The sequence below is a fragment of the Delphinus delphis genome, chromosome X (assembly GCF_949987515.2).
Source record: "Delphinus delphis chromosome X, mDelDel1.2, whole genome shotgun sequence".
NCBI classification, from domain to species: Eukaryota; Metazoa; Chordata; class Mammalia; order Artiodactyla; family Delphinidae; genus Delphinus; species Delphinus delphis.
In genome coordinates, this window is record NC_082704.1 from 84,860,885 (window position 1) to 84,876,810 (window position 15,926).

Below are 15,926 nucleotides of genomic sequence, written 5' to 3' on the forward strand. Positions count from 1 at the left end.
CTAGTGTCAAAGGCTGTGTTTTGGGGTTTTTTTTCCACTAACCTCAAAACCTTGTGGCTGATCCACAACAAATATCCCCTCAACCACAGCTGACCACATGTCATGCAGTCATGTATGTGACACCAAACACTCATGTGGCCACCATTCTTCCTCCCTCCCTGGCAGAATGTGAAAAAGACCAAAGGACCTGCCCCCCAAAGACCACCAGACCACATGGATTAGTACCATAAGATGAGGTGACACAGATCCTCAAGGACATATTGAAGCAGCAGCAGCAGGCAATGACCACATCCCACCCACCCCTACCCACTCCCCACCGTGGTCCTCCCACAGAACGTGACCACCCTGCACATTCAGACCCGAACAGGAGAACATTGCACAACAAGACACATCGTTTCTCATAGAGCTGTATTGTGGCATATAATAATAGGTACTCTATATAAATTAAATTAAAAATAAAGCTCCAGCAGGTTGCACAGGTTGGCTGTTAATAAATATATCTCTGGGTAATTGTGCCCCAAGACCAGCTCATGACCACTCTCCCTCATCCAGAGAATTATACAAAAATAAATACAGGCTTGGGGGGGGGGGGGCGGGATGGGAAGGGAGGACATGCCCAGTTCCATTCTGAAAGTTCTCACTCACACCATCCACCCATGCTGTTTCTCTCCACTGGTATCACCGCAGGGAGCCCCACGCTGACTGGAGAGCTAAGGGACAGGAAGGCCTCTCTCCAGTCAAGCATTCTCAGAAGCAAAGGACCCTTCGCTGTACAGGCCACACATCCCATCTGAACCCTCTGGGGGGAGGGGCTACCCCTCCCCAGAGAGGGGGAAGCCTGTTATTGCTGATCTCACAAGCAGCTCCTACGAGAACCAGGCCAGAGAGAGGCACAGCGCAAGCACCAGGAGGGACATACCACTGTTCAGAGCCACAGGGACCACCACCAGCCCAGCCAGGACCCCCAGAGTCTGGGTCAAGGGCCCCCAGAGCTGGGGAGGCAATACACACACACTCTCTGCAGGGGCTGCTAGGGTTGGAGACCTCTTTGGGGGCTCAAGGCTTGGGCCTGAACCCTCTTCATCCTGGGAGCTCACATGGGGCCTGGCCAGGCTGGAAGGACAGACTTCAGCCCCCAAGGAACCAAGGAGGGGGAGATCTTGCCCCTGCAGGACTGGAGCAGCTGGCTCCTTGCCGAATATAGAAACCGATCTGTCTGCCAACTCAGTGGTAAACTCCATCTGGACTTCTGTCCCCCCTGGTGACCCAGTCACCCCAGCTATCACCCTATTCACATGCAAAGAGTCAGCGTCCTTGCCCATCCCCTTCTCTGGAGCCCCAGTGAACTGACCCTCCATACTCAGAACCACAGGGCTGTTACATCCTGAGCCTTCTGCCCACGGGAGCCACACATCTCCCATAGTGGCTACCACAGGATGGGCCCCAGAGAGGATTTCCGGAGGCGATTCCTTGGGGGTGTCCCCTTCTGGGCTGGAGGGTATGATGGGGAGCCCCTCTTCCCCCTCTCCCTCCTCATCAGGGTCCTCGGTGTCCTTGATGAGCTCCACACCACGCCCCAGCCTGGCATAGTGCAGCGTGATCTCCTCAGCCAGGGCACTGTTCAGGGCCCGCTCGGGGCCAGGCCACTTCAAGATCAGGTCGCGGTCCGTGAGTACGCCCAGGGGATGGCTGGGAGATACCCCCCCATCTGTGGGGCCCTCCCCACTACCTCCTGTCCCACCAGCAGCCACGGCAGCCCGCAGGCGGCTCAGGTGGGACAGGTAGAGCTGCTCCAGCTCCTGGTCAATGGTGTCCTCGCCAAGCAGCTCCTCCAACCCACTCACGACCTCCAGACCCCCAGGGGTCTCATCCATGATAGCTCCCACTATGGGGTCCTTTCGGCCCCTTCCATTCTCTCTGGATACTTCCCACGTAGCCTCCACCTGTCGCTGGCTGGGTTCCAGGAAAGGCCCAGCTGCCCCCTCACTTGCATCGGGCCCCGAGGCCTGGTCCCTGGGAGAGCCACCCAGGCCACAGAGGGAGGAAGAGAGGGGAATCCTGATGGCCGGTGCCTGGGGGACCTCTGTGAAAGCCACAGGTGGACTGCTTCTGGGAACATCACCTTCCTCTGGGGGTTTGCCAGTCACTGTAACTTCAGAAACCTGGAGCCATAGGGGAGGGGGGGAGGGAGGGGAGAGAAAGGGAAGGGAATGAAGAAGAGGAAGGGATGGGACAAGCAGAGACAGTGAGAACTGGTGACAGCGCACATCCAGCCCCACAGGTGTTTCCAAGTGAAAACTCCATAAAGAACTATAATTTTCTTAACTCCAAAGACTACGTCTACATTAAAATAACAAAATTAGGTGGAATAAAAGGGGGCTTCCTGTAGATCATAAAGCTGAGAAATTCAGTGGGCACCAATATCTGGTGAATGACTATCAGTAACTACTGTTGGTTGACCTCCAAAACATATCCAGAATATCCATATGAATTCATGTATTTTCTCTTTTAAACAAAATGTATTTCCTAGCTCTGTCTTTTGACAAGGCCTAGAAACAATGACCAATCTAGTAGCAACAAGCACATCTAGCACCCAGATCTTGGTTTCTAAATACCATTCTCCACTGAAAGGAATCAGGGCTTCTGAAATAACTGACTGTTCCCAGGTTCGGGGCAGGGAAAGTACAAGATGAGGCTGGGACATATTGACATACAAGAATGTGAGAAAGTGCTCAAAGAATGTTGGGGATGTATCAAAAGAACTCTAGAGGGCTTCCCTGGTGGCACAGTGGTTAAGAGTCCGCCTGCCGATGCAGGGGACACGGGTTCGTGCCCCGGTCCGGGAAGATCCCACATGCCGCGGAGCAGCTGGGCCCGTGAGCCATGGCCGCTGAGCCTGCGCGTCCGGAGCCTGTGCTCCGCAACGGGAGAGGCCACAACAGTGAGAGGTCCGCGTACCGCAAAAAAAAAAAAAAAAAAAAAAAAAAAAAAGAACTCTAAAGCCAATGAAGAGAAGCTCCCACTGGCCAGAGACAATTCAATTTAAGTGTCAAAATAAATAAATAGGTGCAATGGGTTGAAACTCATCAAATATGTTTAAAATTTATGAGTTATTAATGCCACCCCAAAACTTAAAACCCTTAATTGGTCACCTTTCGAGAAGTTCATTTCTTCTGAAAACTGGTAAATAAAAGGGAAGTTTTTAAGTATTTATCCAGCTTTTTCTATACAAACTATATACCCTCAGGGCATATATGTTCAAGGTAGCCAAATAGTTGATGTGAGAAAGTTTTTCCTTAGAGAAGAATTCCAGCTAATAAATAGAATTAAGTAGAATCAATTCTATTTAAATTAATTTAATAATAACAGGTTATATTTAATAAAAGTAATAGTAATTAAATTTAATACTAGATGAAATTAATTAAATAGAATAAATTAATAAAAGTGGAGTAGAAATGTGTTTCCACGTGGATGCAATCAGCCAAATCCAGACTGTGGGAAACTCTATAGGACAAACAAGGCTTCTTCAACAAACAAATTGCAAGAAAAGTGAGACAGATTTAAAAATCTAAAAAGACCCATCAACCAAATACAACGTATTGACCTTGTTTGGACCCTAAAACACCTATGAGACAAGGAAATTTGAACACTGACCAAATATTTGATGATCCTAAGGAATTATTGTTAATTTTCTGAGGGGTAACGTGGCATTGTGGGGTTTTTGTAAAGAGTGCTTAATTTTCTGAAATACAAACCAAAGTATTCAAGGATGACATAAAGTCTGGATTTTTTCCAAAATAATTCCATAGGGAAGGTGAGAGGAGGGGCTGGGGTATAGAGAAATGTAGGAATGGACGTGTTGAAATTTGTTGAAGCTGGGTGATGAGTATATGTGGATTCATTATACTGGTTTCTTTACTTTTATTATTTATTATTATTTTTTTTTGGCCACTCGCATGGCATGTGGGATCTTAGTTCCCCGACCAGGGATCAAACCCATGCCCTGTACAGTGGAAGCACGGAGTCTTAACCACTGGACTGACAGGGAATTCCCAGTTTCTTTACTGTTATATGTTTGAAAATCTTTGTAATAAAAAGTTAACACACACACACACACACACACACACACACACTTACATCTCTAGAATCTCTCTATCTCCCTGCCAGCACCAGCATCGCTCACCTGGACCACTGCAGTGGCCTCCTCCTCAGGGTCCCCCAGCTTCCACCCTCAACCCTGCAGTCCATTTTCCTCACAGCAGCCAGAGGAAGCCTGTTAAATCCTAAGTCAGATCATGGACCTCCTCTGCTCAAGACCCTCCTGCGGCTCCCCTGTCATTCAGAGTAAAAGCCAGAGTCCTCTCCATGGCCCGTGAGGCCCCATGTGATCTGTGCCTCCACTTCTCCCACCTCACCTCCTGCCGCTCCCCCTCACTCACTCTGCTCCGCTGCACGGCCTCCTCCTCACTGTTCCTCACACATACTAGCCACGGCCCCACCTTGAGGACTTTGCACTTGCCTGAGATGTTCTTCCCTTACCTTAGTTATCCACATGCCTCACTATTCCACTTTCTTCAGATCTTCTCTCAAATCTCACTGACCACCAAGGCCTTCCCTGGCCACCCAATCTGAAGTTGCAAACGTCTTCCCTCCCCCAACACCCCCCCACACACACACATACACTCTCTCTCTCTCCTTATCCCTTTATTTCCTTTTTCCTTAGCACTCATCATCATCTAAAATACCATATATTTTAACTGCTATTTTGTTTTATTATGTCTCACTCCACTAAAATGTAAGTGAGCCCCATGAAGAGACAGTGTTTGGGTCATTACTGTATTACCAGTGTCCCTAACAGTCTTTGGCACAGAGCAAGCACTCAATAAATATTTGCTAAACTAACAAATGACATTTCTATAAGCCCAGGCAAATAACTGCATTCTACCCTTCTGCCACCAAGTTCTGATTTGGGGGGCCACCCCCCAACCTAGGGGAGACCCAGAGCAAGTCAGCCCCACCACCCAGCCTCCCATCGGGCTGTCCATCCAGAGGCTGCCAGGCCTGCTTACCTGAAGTGTCATCTGGGGCCACGGACGGAGAGGCGTGGGGGCCACCAAGGGACCCACTGACTCCTGGACATCAGGACGCTCTGCTGGAAAGAAGAGGACAGCGTCGGGGCCAGGCAAGGGTATAAACAAGCCTGGTTTGGTTAAGAAAATATACTCTTCTAGCCAACTGGCAGATTTGCCTCTGAAGCTTTCTGTGACAGTCTAAGGCAGAAGATGCCTCTTAATTTGTGGAGAAAGAAAAGGGGAGGAAGAAAGAAATGGTAAATATAAGCTAAAAGTCCCCAGCCTGCCAATTGCTTACCCACAGCAGGGGTATTATCGTCTGCACTCTTCATCCTCAGCTCCTCCTCGTTAGGCCTGTGGGGCGGAGGAGAGAATGCATGGATCTGATGCCCTGAAAGGCCAGTTCTGCCACCTACCGGCACCTTCTGAGCCTCTCTGCTGGCCCACCCTCACCTGACAGCTGCTGTTTTCTCTTCTGCTGCCTCTTTCTATCCTCTGGTCATAAAGTCCTACACACTCACTGTAGAAAATTGACGAAATACAGGAAAGCGTAAGGAAGCAGGAGAAAAGTCACACATCAGCCAGAGGCAACCATCGTTACCATTTTGGAAAATTTCATTCCACACATTCTGTGAATCGTTTAGATTCTGCGGGCATAATTTTGCAGCTGGCTTTGTCCATTTAACAGTAAGAAGCAGCATTACATACTTTTGTAAACATTTGAAATGGCTGCTACTACCCCCATCACATGGGTTGACCTTAATGTACGTAGCCATTCCCTTCCTACTAGGCAGCTAGGTTGTTTCCTTCATCTTGCTCCCACAAAGCAGACTTTGGCAGACATCATTGGGCATAGCTTAATGAACATTTTGGATCATTTCTTTAGAGTATACTTCTGGCTGTGGAGGAAACCATCTTTTCCAAGAAAGGGCAAGCAAGGACTGTGGGGCACAGGAAACAGCAAAGGGAAGGAAGGAAGCAACTGGAGAATGGGAAGGAGGTCAGCAGAAAAGGCAGTAACCTGAGATCACAGAGGCCTAGGTCCCTCCGCCAACCCTCCACCCATCGCCATATCAGCCTGGCAGGGCACTTAACCTCCCTGAACCTCACCCTCCTCACCTTAAAACGGAGCACAGGGGAGCCAGCCTGTGTACACCAAGCACAGGGCAGTCGAGGGAAATGAGGACATCAAGCCAGACACCAGGGCCTGGCACAGAGCAGGGGCTGAATCAAGCATAGATATTTGTTGGTCTTTTTCCTCATTTGCCAGGCAAGTCAGACCCAAGGTCTGAGTGGTGGAAACCAAGGGTATTTCAGTCAGTCCCTGCCAGGGGTGAGGGTATGAGGATCATGGAGAAATCGCTGTTCTCATTCTCACCAATGAGTATCAACTGCTTACAAATTAAGGCAAATGAGGGAACCATTAACTAAAACACATGCGGAGACCTGAAAAGAGCTGAGGTAATAACTCAAACCTTTTTTCTTCCTCAGAAGTAACAGGATGATGTTGACATTTCGGTAAGTGGTTGCAACTTTTTTGAAAACACATAATCAGTTCCCTTCACAATTACCTACAGAAACAGAATATCACTAGCTGACCTGAATATAGTGCTTACTATGGTACTTCATAGCATAGCTTCACATATATTCATTTAATTCTCATGAGAACCCTATGAGATAGGTACTTTTACATTTTTGAAGTAGGCAGTTTTATTATCCTCATCTTACAGATGGTGAAACAGAAGCCAAGTAAATGGCTCAAGGTCATGCAGCAAAGATCGAAACCCAGGTCATTCAGCTTCTAAGTCTGTGCTCTCAACCAACAAACTGCTGCTTCTTGGATGAGGGAGGCTGGGGTCTTACCACAGCCTCATCTCCAATCCTTTCCAGGGCAGATAGAAAGAGGCAGCAATAATAGACAAGATCCCTCCCTCCACCTTCATTCAAGCTTTGCTTTTGATCTGCCTTTTGCCCACACTCTCATTCCCAGTTTCCCTGCCTTCAGGGGACATGTGGCTAGGAGACCACCAGACACAGAAATAGCTGCAAGAACTGGTTTTTATTAGCACCCTTGGGGAGGAAGCTTGAACCATGTACATGGATCTAGAGTCTGGAAGATCTGGAAGGGACCATCTGGTTTTCTCCACAGACTAGGGCTCACACATCACACCAGAGGTATTTGAGTCAGAAGACTACAGGGCATGAAGTAGGTGACTCCAGGAGCCCAGCCATCAATTCCTGCACTTCACGGATGAGAAAGGGGGATTCGGAGCAAATTGGCTTGGCTCTGCACCACTCCCCTTAGTAGGTCAAAAATCCAGGTCTTTGGATTTGTGGCCCAACACAATTTCTGCTGACTTCTTTTGCTGGTGTAGTCCTTCATTAGAGAAAATGTCATCTTCCTAGGGTCTTCTAAAGCAAGCATCCTCAAGACCCGCAAACAAACAGAGAGGCAGCCCTCCTCCCAGGGCAGGGCTAGGCAAGCCTTCCCCTGCCATCTGGCCCAGTGCAGGTGCATGATAACCAGGCTTCTAAAAGCCACTCCAGAGTCCTAGATGTACATGAGAGAGAAGAGAGGGGAACTCAGGATGCAGCCAACCAGCAGGAAAAGAACTTCATGGTCCATTTGAAGGAAAAAGAGAGAGAAGAAAAACAAATACAAAACAAATCCTTCAGCCCCCAGAACATCTCTTCCAAAGCCGGGGAGGGTGAGAAGAGGGGGAACATCCAAAAATCACGTCAAGTAATTCAGCCAATCCCCAAATCCACGAAGTCAGCAGAAGTACACAGGTCACTCTCCCTACTTCCAAAGTCAGAGAGATGAAAGCAGGAGGCACAGCATCTATTGTTCACCTCCTCCACCGTGGGCCCTTTTCATTGATACACCAAGTCATTTGAAAACCCTCACATCTCTCCTTCAAAGCAACACCCTTCCCTTTGCAGAAACTGTTCCCAAATGCAGAAACTGAGGCTCAAGGAACAGTATCTACACCTACTAACTACTAACTACACACCACACTGATAACATCCAAAGAGGGTTCCATTTTGAAGACAGTGTGTGAAACTGTGGGCTTAAAAAAAAAAACACTAAATATCCTTGAACTGTCTTTCACAGTAAATATTCGGAGGCAGCTATGACTTTAATCAAAAGGAGGATAGTGATAGAAATGGAGTACAAATGTATACTGACTCACTAATCAGTAACAGAGAAGAGGGGTTCTTAGAAAAATGGGGAGGGAGATTAAGAACAAAACTGTACCTCCCGTATGCTTGCTAATTTTCGAGAAGGAAACTTGCTCTTTTGGCACCAACCCCACACACACCACGTGGTATTGCCTCAAGGGCAGTGGGCAGTCACGAACTGGAGCACAGACCAGGGGGCATCTTGGGCACTCATCCTCTGGGTGCTCTCGCGAGAACTAGTCAAGACAGTGTAGTCTAGGATGGGCCGTGTCAGGCCTGCATGCCTGTCTCCTGGGTGTGAAAAGTCTTCCTGCCATCAGGAGACTCAATGGCCTGACCTCAGAAGGCACCCAGGGAGACTAGGGTGTGAGATTTCAGAAAGAGGTGCTGTGGGCCCCAGCCTAGGCCAGCCAAGACAGAACAAAAAAGTCAATCGCCACAGTCAGAGAGTGAGTGAGCAAGTGAGGGCTGACAACCTCTGTGGAGAAGAGCAAAGCAGACTTTCAGAGCAGTCACATCACTGCCACCACCACCCAAATCCTCTGAGAGCACCCCCAACACTCGTGTTTTCAAAGAACCTGGCCAGCCCAAATTGGGTCATGCACTGAAACCCAAAGGGAAACTCAGCAGACCCCAGCTCCCATGCAGTCAGCCTGAAGATAACGCTGACTCTCCGAGGGGACAGGTGGCTTCGGAAATCTGCCCGAGATACTTGGAATCCCAGTTACCCTGAGCCATCTGCTTTCTAAAAACAACAGGGTTTGAAGGAGGCTGTGAAAGCCACCAAGTTATGTGGGGTACTGCTCTGTCTTCCCCAGCTAGTCTGTGTCAGTGTCAGTTCTGGGACTTATGGACAATCCAGTAGGGCAGAGGGAGGAAGCTGAGCAGTTTGTTGTGCTATGAGCTTCTGCTACAGCAATGACTTCATTCATTTGGCCGTGACCCACGGTAAGAAATACGTTTTACATCATAACCCAGCACACACCCATATATACATATCTCTGAAAACCAGTTGTTCTTTGAATGAGATAACTTACCTTTACTACATGTTGTGATGCACATTATTTTCTATGCTATTTTTTTAATGTTCGTTGGAATCCAGTAAATTTATTTCACATCTTAATAAAGGGTCATGACATGTAGTTTTGAATAACCCCAGCTCTGCCACCTACCAGCTGTGTGACCTGGAGCAAGTTACTTAACCTCTCTGTGCCTCCGTTTCCTCATCTGTGAAGAGGGTATAATAGTAATACTTACCTCAGAGAGCTGTTAGGCAGATTGAGGAAATATTTGAAAGTCTCCTTTAAAGTGCTTAACAAACAGTACTCCACTCCAAATTCCCACTGAGAGAAACTGAGGCTCTGAAGAGGAAAGCAACTTGCCCAGCATTGCCCAGCTGGTAAGACACATCACCCAGCCCGGCACAGCAGTTGAGAACTGGGGCACCAGAGCAGGAGCACCCAGCTCAGATTCTGGCTGTGCTGCTTTCATAACACGTGGCCTCAGGCCCACATCCTCGACCATGATGCCCTATCAGTTTTCCGTGGAATAAAAGAGGATCACTTTCACACTAAAATCCTCACTCCAGACAACTAAGATGACCCCTGGCCCATCCTGTTTCGACTTTGATTGTTCTGATTTCCCAACTGCCAACTCAGATAGCAAGTTGGGTCCCCATCCATTCAGCTACAGGTACACCTGAAAATCATTGAGGGCTTACTGTGCATCAGCCCAGGGCCAGACTCTGGAGACACAATGGTGAGCAAACCCGACTAGGAAGCTTACAATTTAGCGTGCAGGAAGACATCAAAAAAAGATACTCACACTCATTCTTTCAACAAACATTTATTGAGCACCTGTTAAGTGCCAGGCACCGTGGCAGGCCCTGTGGGAATACAGTGGTGAACAAAAGCAGACCATGTCCCTACCCCTCACGGAGCTTACAGTCTAGCAGGGCAGAGAGGGTCATCCGATAATCCCCTAATGAAGGTCTAACTACAAACTGAGGTCAGGGCCTTCAGAAAAGGAAAGAATGCCCTAGAACAAGGGGCCTTGGCCCAGACTACAGGGTCAGGGAGGGCTTAAGATGCTTAGAAGGAAAATGAGCAATGGAGGGGTCAGGGAGCGAGGGGCTGCTGAGGACTCTATGGAGGAGGTGATGGAGTCAATCTCGAACAAGGGGAGTTTGAGGCATCTTTGAGACATCAGCCAAGTAGAGATACTGAGTTTGTATGTATGAGGCTGAAGGAAAGAGTAGGGAGAAAGAGAAGAACCAGAGAGTTCAAAGGAAAAGCAGCAGAGGATGGTCCCAAGGCAAGGTAAGAAAGTGTTTTAAATAGGAGTGCTCAACCACTTCAAGAACTCCAAAAAACCACCTATGGAATCTGGCAGATGCAGAGGCAGAAGTGAGTGGAGAAGACAAGTGTAGGCAACTCTTTAGAGGGGGGTCGACAGTGAAGGGTAGAAGGGTGATTGGGTGCTGGCCAGGAGCAGTGGGGACAGAGGTGGGGTCAAAGCACAGATTTCTAAGATAGCAGAGACACTGGCATGTATAAAGGCCAATAGAGAGGCTCAAGCGAGGAGGGCAGTGAAAAGCTGCCAGGAGAGAAAGGGTAACTGATTATGTCAGGTTCTGGAGCAAATGGCAGAAAAATGGAACCCAGGGCACAAATGGGGAGACTGGCCTGAGGGAGGAAAAGGACCTCCCTCCTCCCCTATAACACAAAGGAGGGAAATCAGTTTGCAGGCTTGGGGGCTACAAGTTGTGGGGAGTTCCATTCTTATAGTTTCTACTTGTTTTTTTGAAGCAGGAAGTCTGAAGGTAAAGAACATTTGAAAGAGTCACCTCAGGGACGAGACAAGAGTGGATCAGAATAAAACAGTAGGACTGCCAGGCAGGGTGGAAAATGACCCTGGATTTGTGGCAATGCTCATCTCCTCTGCTCTATGACATTCTCTAACAGGGCTTGCCCGCTTGGCTGGTCAGTTGCTATAAAAAGACCCGGGCCTGAGGTGGTTGGGATGGACAGGCTTCCAGGAGGAAGCACTCTTAGAACTGAAGGATCAAAATGAGACTGCAGTGGGAACCGCACCAACATTCCTGATGAGGGAAACAGCATGGACAAAGGCCCTGAGGCAGGAAGGGGGAAAGCACCTTGGAAAGACCACAGTGACAGAAGCTCAGAAGGCAGAGGATGGCATGAAGTGAGACTAGATGCCCTGGAGGCCAGACTGGGGGAGAGGTCATGGGGTGCTCAAAAGCCATGCTGCAACTTTCTTGGTCTTTATTTTTAAAAGGAATAGGACACCTCCCAAGGGTGTTAAGCCAAGGCAGACCTGGAGGGCTCTCCTCCCCACACCAGCCCTGGGATTTTGGACTCTGGGAGCCTCGGTTTGCTCATCCAGAAAAGAGGGATCGAAACCATCTATCTCACAGGGAATGTTGAAAGGATTAGATGAGACTGTACACGCAAATACTCCGCAGGGTCTCTGCCAGGTCTTGTACAACAAACCCTCCATCCCTGCCCCTCCCACCCGGTTCCACCACCGGCCCTTTGACATGTTAGCGCCAGTCTGCAGCTTTGGCCCTGTTTGAACCTAGCACTGTGCCCAGCACATGGTAGGCCCTCAATAAATGCTTGTTGATGGATCAGCTCTAAGCCTAAGGGTTATCAAAAGCCTGGGCCAGCAACTCGAGGAATGCAGCCATTTCAGTTTCTGAGCTGTATCCCGAGGGCTAGCACAGACTTCTCCCGTGTCCCCACGTGACGTGGCTGTGCTGGTGCACAGTGGACCTGCAGGCAACACTTCCTGAATGGGAAGCCCTCTACAACAGGGCTCCCGCAGGCTGAGGCTATCCCCTAAGATCCTCTACCACCTCCCAGAAGGGCTGGGTCGCAGGCAGCGGCTGTTCTCCAACAGCACTCCAAGTCACCGGCAGCACGCAGGTTTTAAAACAATAATAAGTTGAAATGTACTCGCCAAGAAAGCCACCGACCTACAAAGAAAATCTTATCGCTGATCTTGCAATGAGCACCGACCTCCCCTTTGCAAGAGCTGAGATCAAGATAAAGAAGCTATCGAAAAGCCATCTGCCCACTTAAAATAATATCATAAGTCATGTTAGGAACCACAGACCTGGGGCCAGATACCAAAACAATTGTCTGAACGGGCTGCTTCAATTTCTCCTTAAAACCACCCATGTATGTTAAAAGAAAAACACCCTCCCACCCACCTTGGCCCTGCAAGCTTTTGATTTCTCTGTTCCCTTCCTTTCACACTCTAAAATGACCAAACTCTGTTACCCAAACTGACACGTCTTACAGACAAGGCTCCCACGACAGCCAGCTGGAATGACGACTCAGGAAAAGTGACAGAAATTAAGGCGAGGGGCACTGGAATGGCTGGATATCTTGATCTGGGTGATGGTTTCACAAGGGCATACATATGTAAAAATCTATTGAGCTTCACACTTAAGATCAATAAAGGAAAAAAAAAAGCTAGAAGGAAAGCAAGACATGCTAGGAACATGGGAACACCTGGAGCGAAATGCAGAATTTGCCCTGAATCCTATCAGGCCTTCAAGAGGAACAGTAGTTTTTAAAAAACGTCCCTACTGTCTCCTCCCTGGTCCTATCACTCACTAGCTGAGTGTACTTGAACAAGCTGGCTCACTTCTCTGAGCTACCTCAGTTTCCCCCTCTATTAAATGGGCATAACCATAGCACCTACACCACACAGCATGCACAGTGGGACTCAGGAGAGAACAAACTTGAAGCTCTCAACACAGAGATCAGTAAATGTTGGCCACTGTTAATCTTTCAAAGCTAACACCATGCTTCAGTTACCTTGCCCATGCTTGCTGCGTCCAATCCAAGCACACAAATTGACTGTCGTTCCCCTTTAGCAGATGAGAAAACGGAGGCTCACAGATGAAGAAACTGAGGCAAGGCTACACAGCTGGTGATGGACAGAGCAGAGTTTGGGAGGGGAATCCAAGGAACTATCTGTGATTCCCTAAGCATTAATACTGACACCTATACGGCACTACTAAGAGCCAGGCTTGGTTCTGAGTGCTCTTACTCATCTCCTGTGAAGTAGCTGCAATAATTCTGCTTTACAGATGAGGGTACTGAGGCACAGTGCGGTTAAATGAGTTGGCCAAGATCATAAGGCTGACAGATGACAGGACTGGGATTTGAACCCAGGCACTGATGTCAGAATCCACACTCTTACGCCTGTAAGGAAAGCCATGCTGCCTACCCTGCTCAGATAGTCTCAGGTTACTGTTACCAACACAGGTTGGTAAGTAGGTACTTGTCTGCTTGCTCACTTACCCAGGCACATCTGCCCACAAGCCCCAAGCTAGACCCTTCTGAACCACTCACAGCCTAAGGCCCTTCCAGGATCACAAACATCTTGCTGCAGCCAGAGGCTTCTGATCAAGCATATACAAGGTCCAAACAGCATTTTCCCATTCCCATTTCCAGTCCTCCCAGGAGCAGGGAAATGTATGCATTTCCCACATGTGCTTGGAGAATCTACTTATCCCAGGTTAGACTTAGGTGATTCCCCCCAAAATCAGGCCTAGCTGCTACTCTTGAAGAACTCATGGCTTGATAGGGAAAACCCAGGAGGATCTTGTATCAGGGGCTTCTGGGGTTAAGTGGTTCCTTCTCCAAAGCCCTGGTCACAGGTGGTACAGCAAAAACAAAGGTAAAGAGCTTCCAGTCCAGGCCCATCTGGTTCTGCCTCTGCCAGAGCCACTGCTTCTTGTGAGAGCAGGGGCTCAGCCCCTCAACTCCACAGGAGATATCAGACCAAATTAGAGCAAAACAGTAAAGAGACTGCACAGGCTTCAAGGTCAGACATGGCCAAACTGGAAAAGCCAGGAGCCATCACTTCCTCAACCAGTTTCTCCCTCTAGAACTCTGGCTTCCTGCTCCATCAAATGGGGATCAGATTCCCTGCCTCCCACTGGTAAGGACCTTGGTCCACACTACCATATCACTGCAGTTCTCTCCGCTCCAGCACACTACCCTTCGTTCACACCAGATTCAGTCCCACCTCAGGACCTTTGCACTTGCTGTTCTCTCTCCCTAGAACACCTCTGCTCCCATTATGTGTGCAAAACTATTCCTCTTTATCATTCAAGGCTCAGTTTACACAGTACCTCCTCAGAAAGTCCTCCTTGTTCCCTTTTCTACAAACTCTCTCCCTCCCCATATCTGTGCATAACTCTTATCAGCATCCAGGACTCACTTTCTCAAAGGCCTTCCCCAAACACCCTACCTAAAGCAGCTATTCCCTCCCAAACTGTCCCCTTACTCTATTTTACTTTCCTCTCAGCAGCTAAACTTATTCGTCTGTATCTTATCCACCTGCTGGTTTTTTCAAACTGTCTCTCATAAAAGCCTGTATGCTCCCTGAGGGCAGGTAAGATGTCTGTCTTGTTCAGGGCTTTACAGTGCAATTCAATAAATGAATGAAACCCCAGTAATTAAAACACAGCCTAGCACATGTTCGGTCTCCATTACTCTTTGACCGACTGACTGAATGCGCCCTCCTCCCTGTCCTGGAGAGCAGGCCTCAGGGGCTCCTGGGTCGGAATGCTTGTCCTCCATCCTAAACACAGCACTGCGTTGGCGGAGGTGGCGCTGGCAGACATTACCTGCGCCTCACCGGCTTCATGCAGCTCTTCAGCTGCCTGGCCTCAGCCTCCACGGGACCCTGGCACTCGGGCTGTGGCTCCAGCTGCTGCAGCTGCTGCTGCTGGGGCAGCCCTTCGGCATCAGTGGGTGTGGGAGCGGGTGCAATCCGGAGCAGGACTGTGTAGTTGCGGCCGTGGTTGTTGGCCCAGAAAGTGCCCTCGGGGGTCTCATAGCGCACCACGAAGTCCAGGCGCGCCCCATCGCCCGCACCCTCAGCAAAGGGCAGCTGGAAGGCAAAGCGGTCGGTGCGGCCGCCGTCGTCGGGCGAGGAGGCGGGCGCCTGGCCGGGGCCCAAGCCAAGGCCCAGATCCAGGATGGGATCTCCTGCTCCTGGTCCTCCCGCTCCTGCCCCCGGCGGGCTGCGCGGGACGTAGCGCGCTGGGTGGTCGCAGAAGGAAGCCCAGCCGTCGTGTGAGGCCCGCACGTGCACCGCCTTCTCAAAGGAGCGGTTCAGCACGCGGACCAACCCGCGCAGCACCGGCGGGCGCCCCCCAGGCACCCACACCCCGGCACCCCCGGGGACCGCTCCGGGAGGCGGCAGCAGTGCCTCCAGCTCCACCATGACGCGCCCCAAGCGCTCCAGACGGCCCGGCGCGGGCGGCAGCGAAAATGTGGGCACCAGGTAAAACCCCCCGCCAGCGGGAACGGGGCACAGCGGCGAGGGCTCGGGGCAAGCCTCCTCTTCCTCCTCCCCTTCATCCCCATCCTCGCCATCGTCGTCCTCGTCAGCCCCGCCGCCGACGCCATCTTGCCCGGCCGCCACCGCCATCTTGCCCGCCCCGGGCCCGCCCCACGGCCGGTAGCGGCGCAGCTGCGCCAGCGGCAGCCCCAGGGCCTCGTCGGCGAACAGCACCCTCCGCGGGGCCACCGCTGCCTCGACTGAGGTACGGGGCTCGCCCGCGGCCGGCGAGGGGGGCGCGGGATGCCGCAGCGGGGGCTCCACAGGGGCCGTGCGCGCCAT

The 15,926-nt window shown here is 50.2% G+C and overlaps 1 protein-coding gene across 2 annotated transcripts; it reads right to left on the minus strand.

The window, feature by feature from the left end:
* Positions 1-397: 397 nt before the first annotated feature.
* On the minus strand, positions 398-15,926 carry PPP1R3F (protein phosphatase 1 regulatory subunit 3F). Of its 2 annotated transcripts, none has more exons than XM_060001957.1 (4): positions 14,926-15,926; positions 5,371-5,426; positions 5,070-5,152; positions 398-2,162 (listed from the first exon to the last, which is right to left on the minus strand). In XM_060001957.1, the coding sequence occupies exons 1-4, from the start codon at positions 15,924-15,926 to the stop codon at positions 867-869; spliced, it is 2,436 nt and encodes an 811-aa protein (XP_059857940.1). In that variant the 3' UTR covers positions 398-866. The 2 variants fall into 2 exon arrangements, with proteins under 2 accessions (XP_059857940.1, XP_059857941.1); XM_060001958.1 differs by having other exon boundaries at positions 5,070-5,149; positions 14,926-15,836.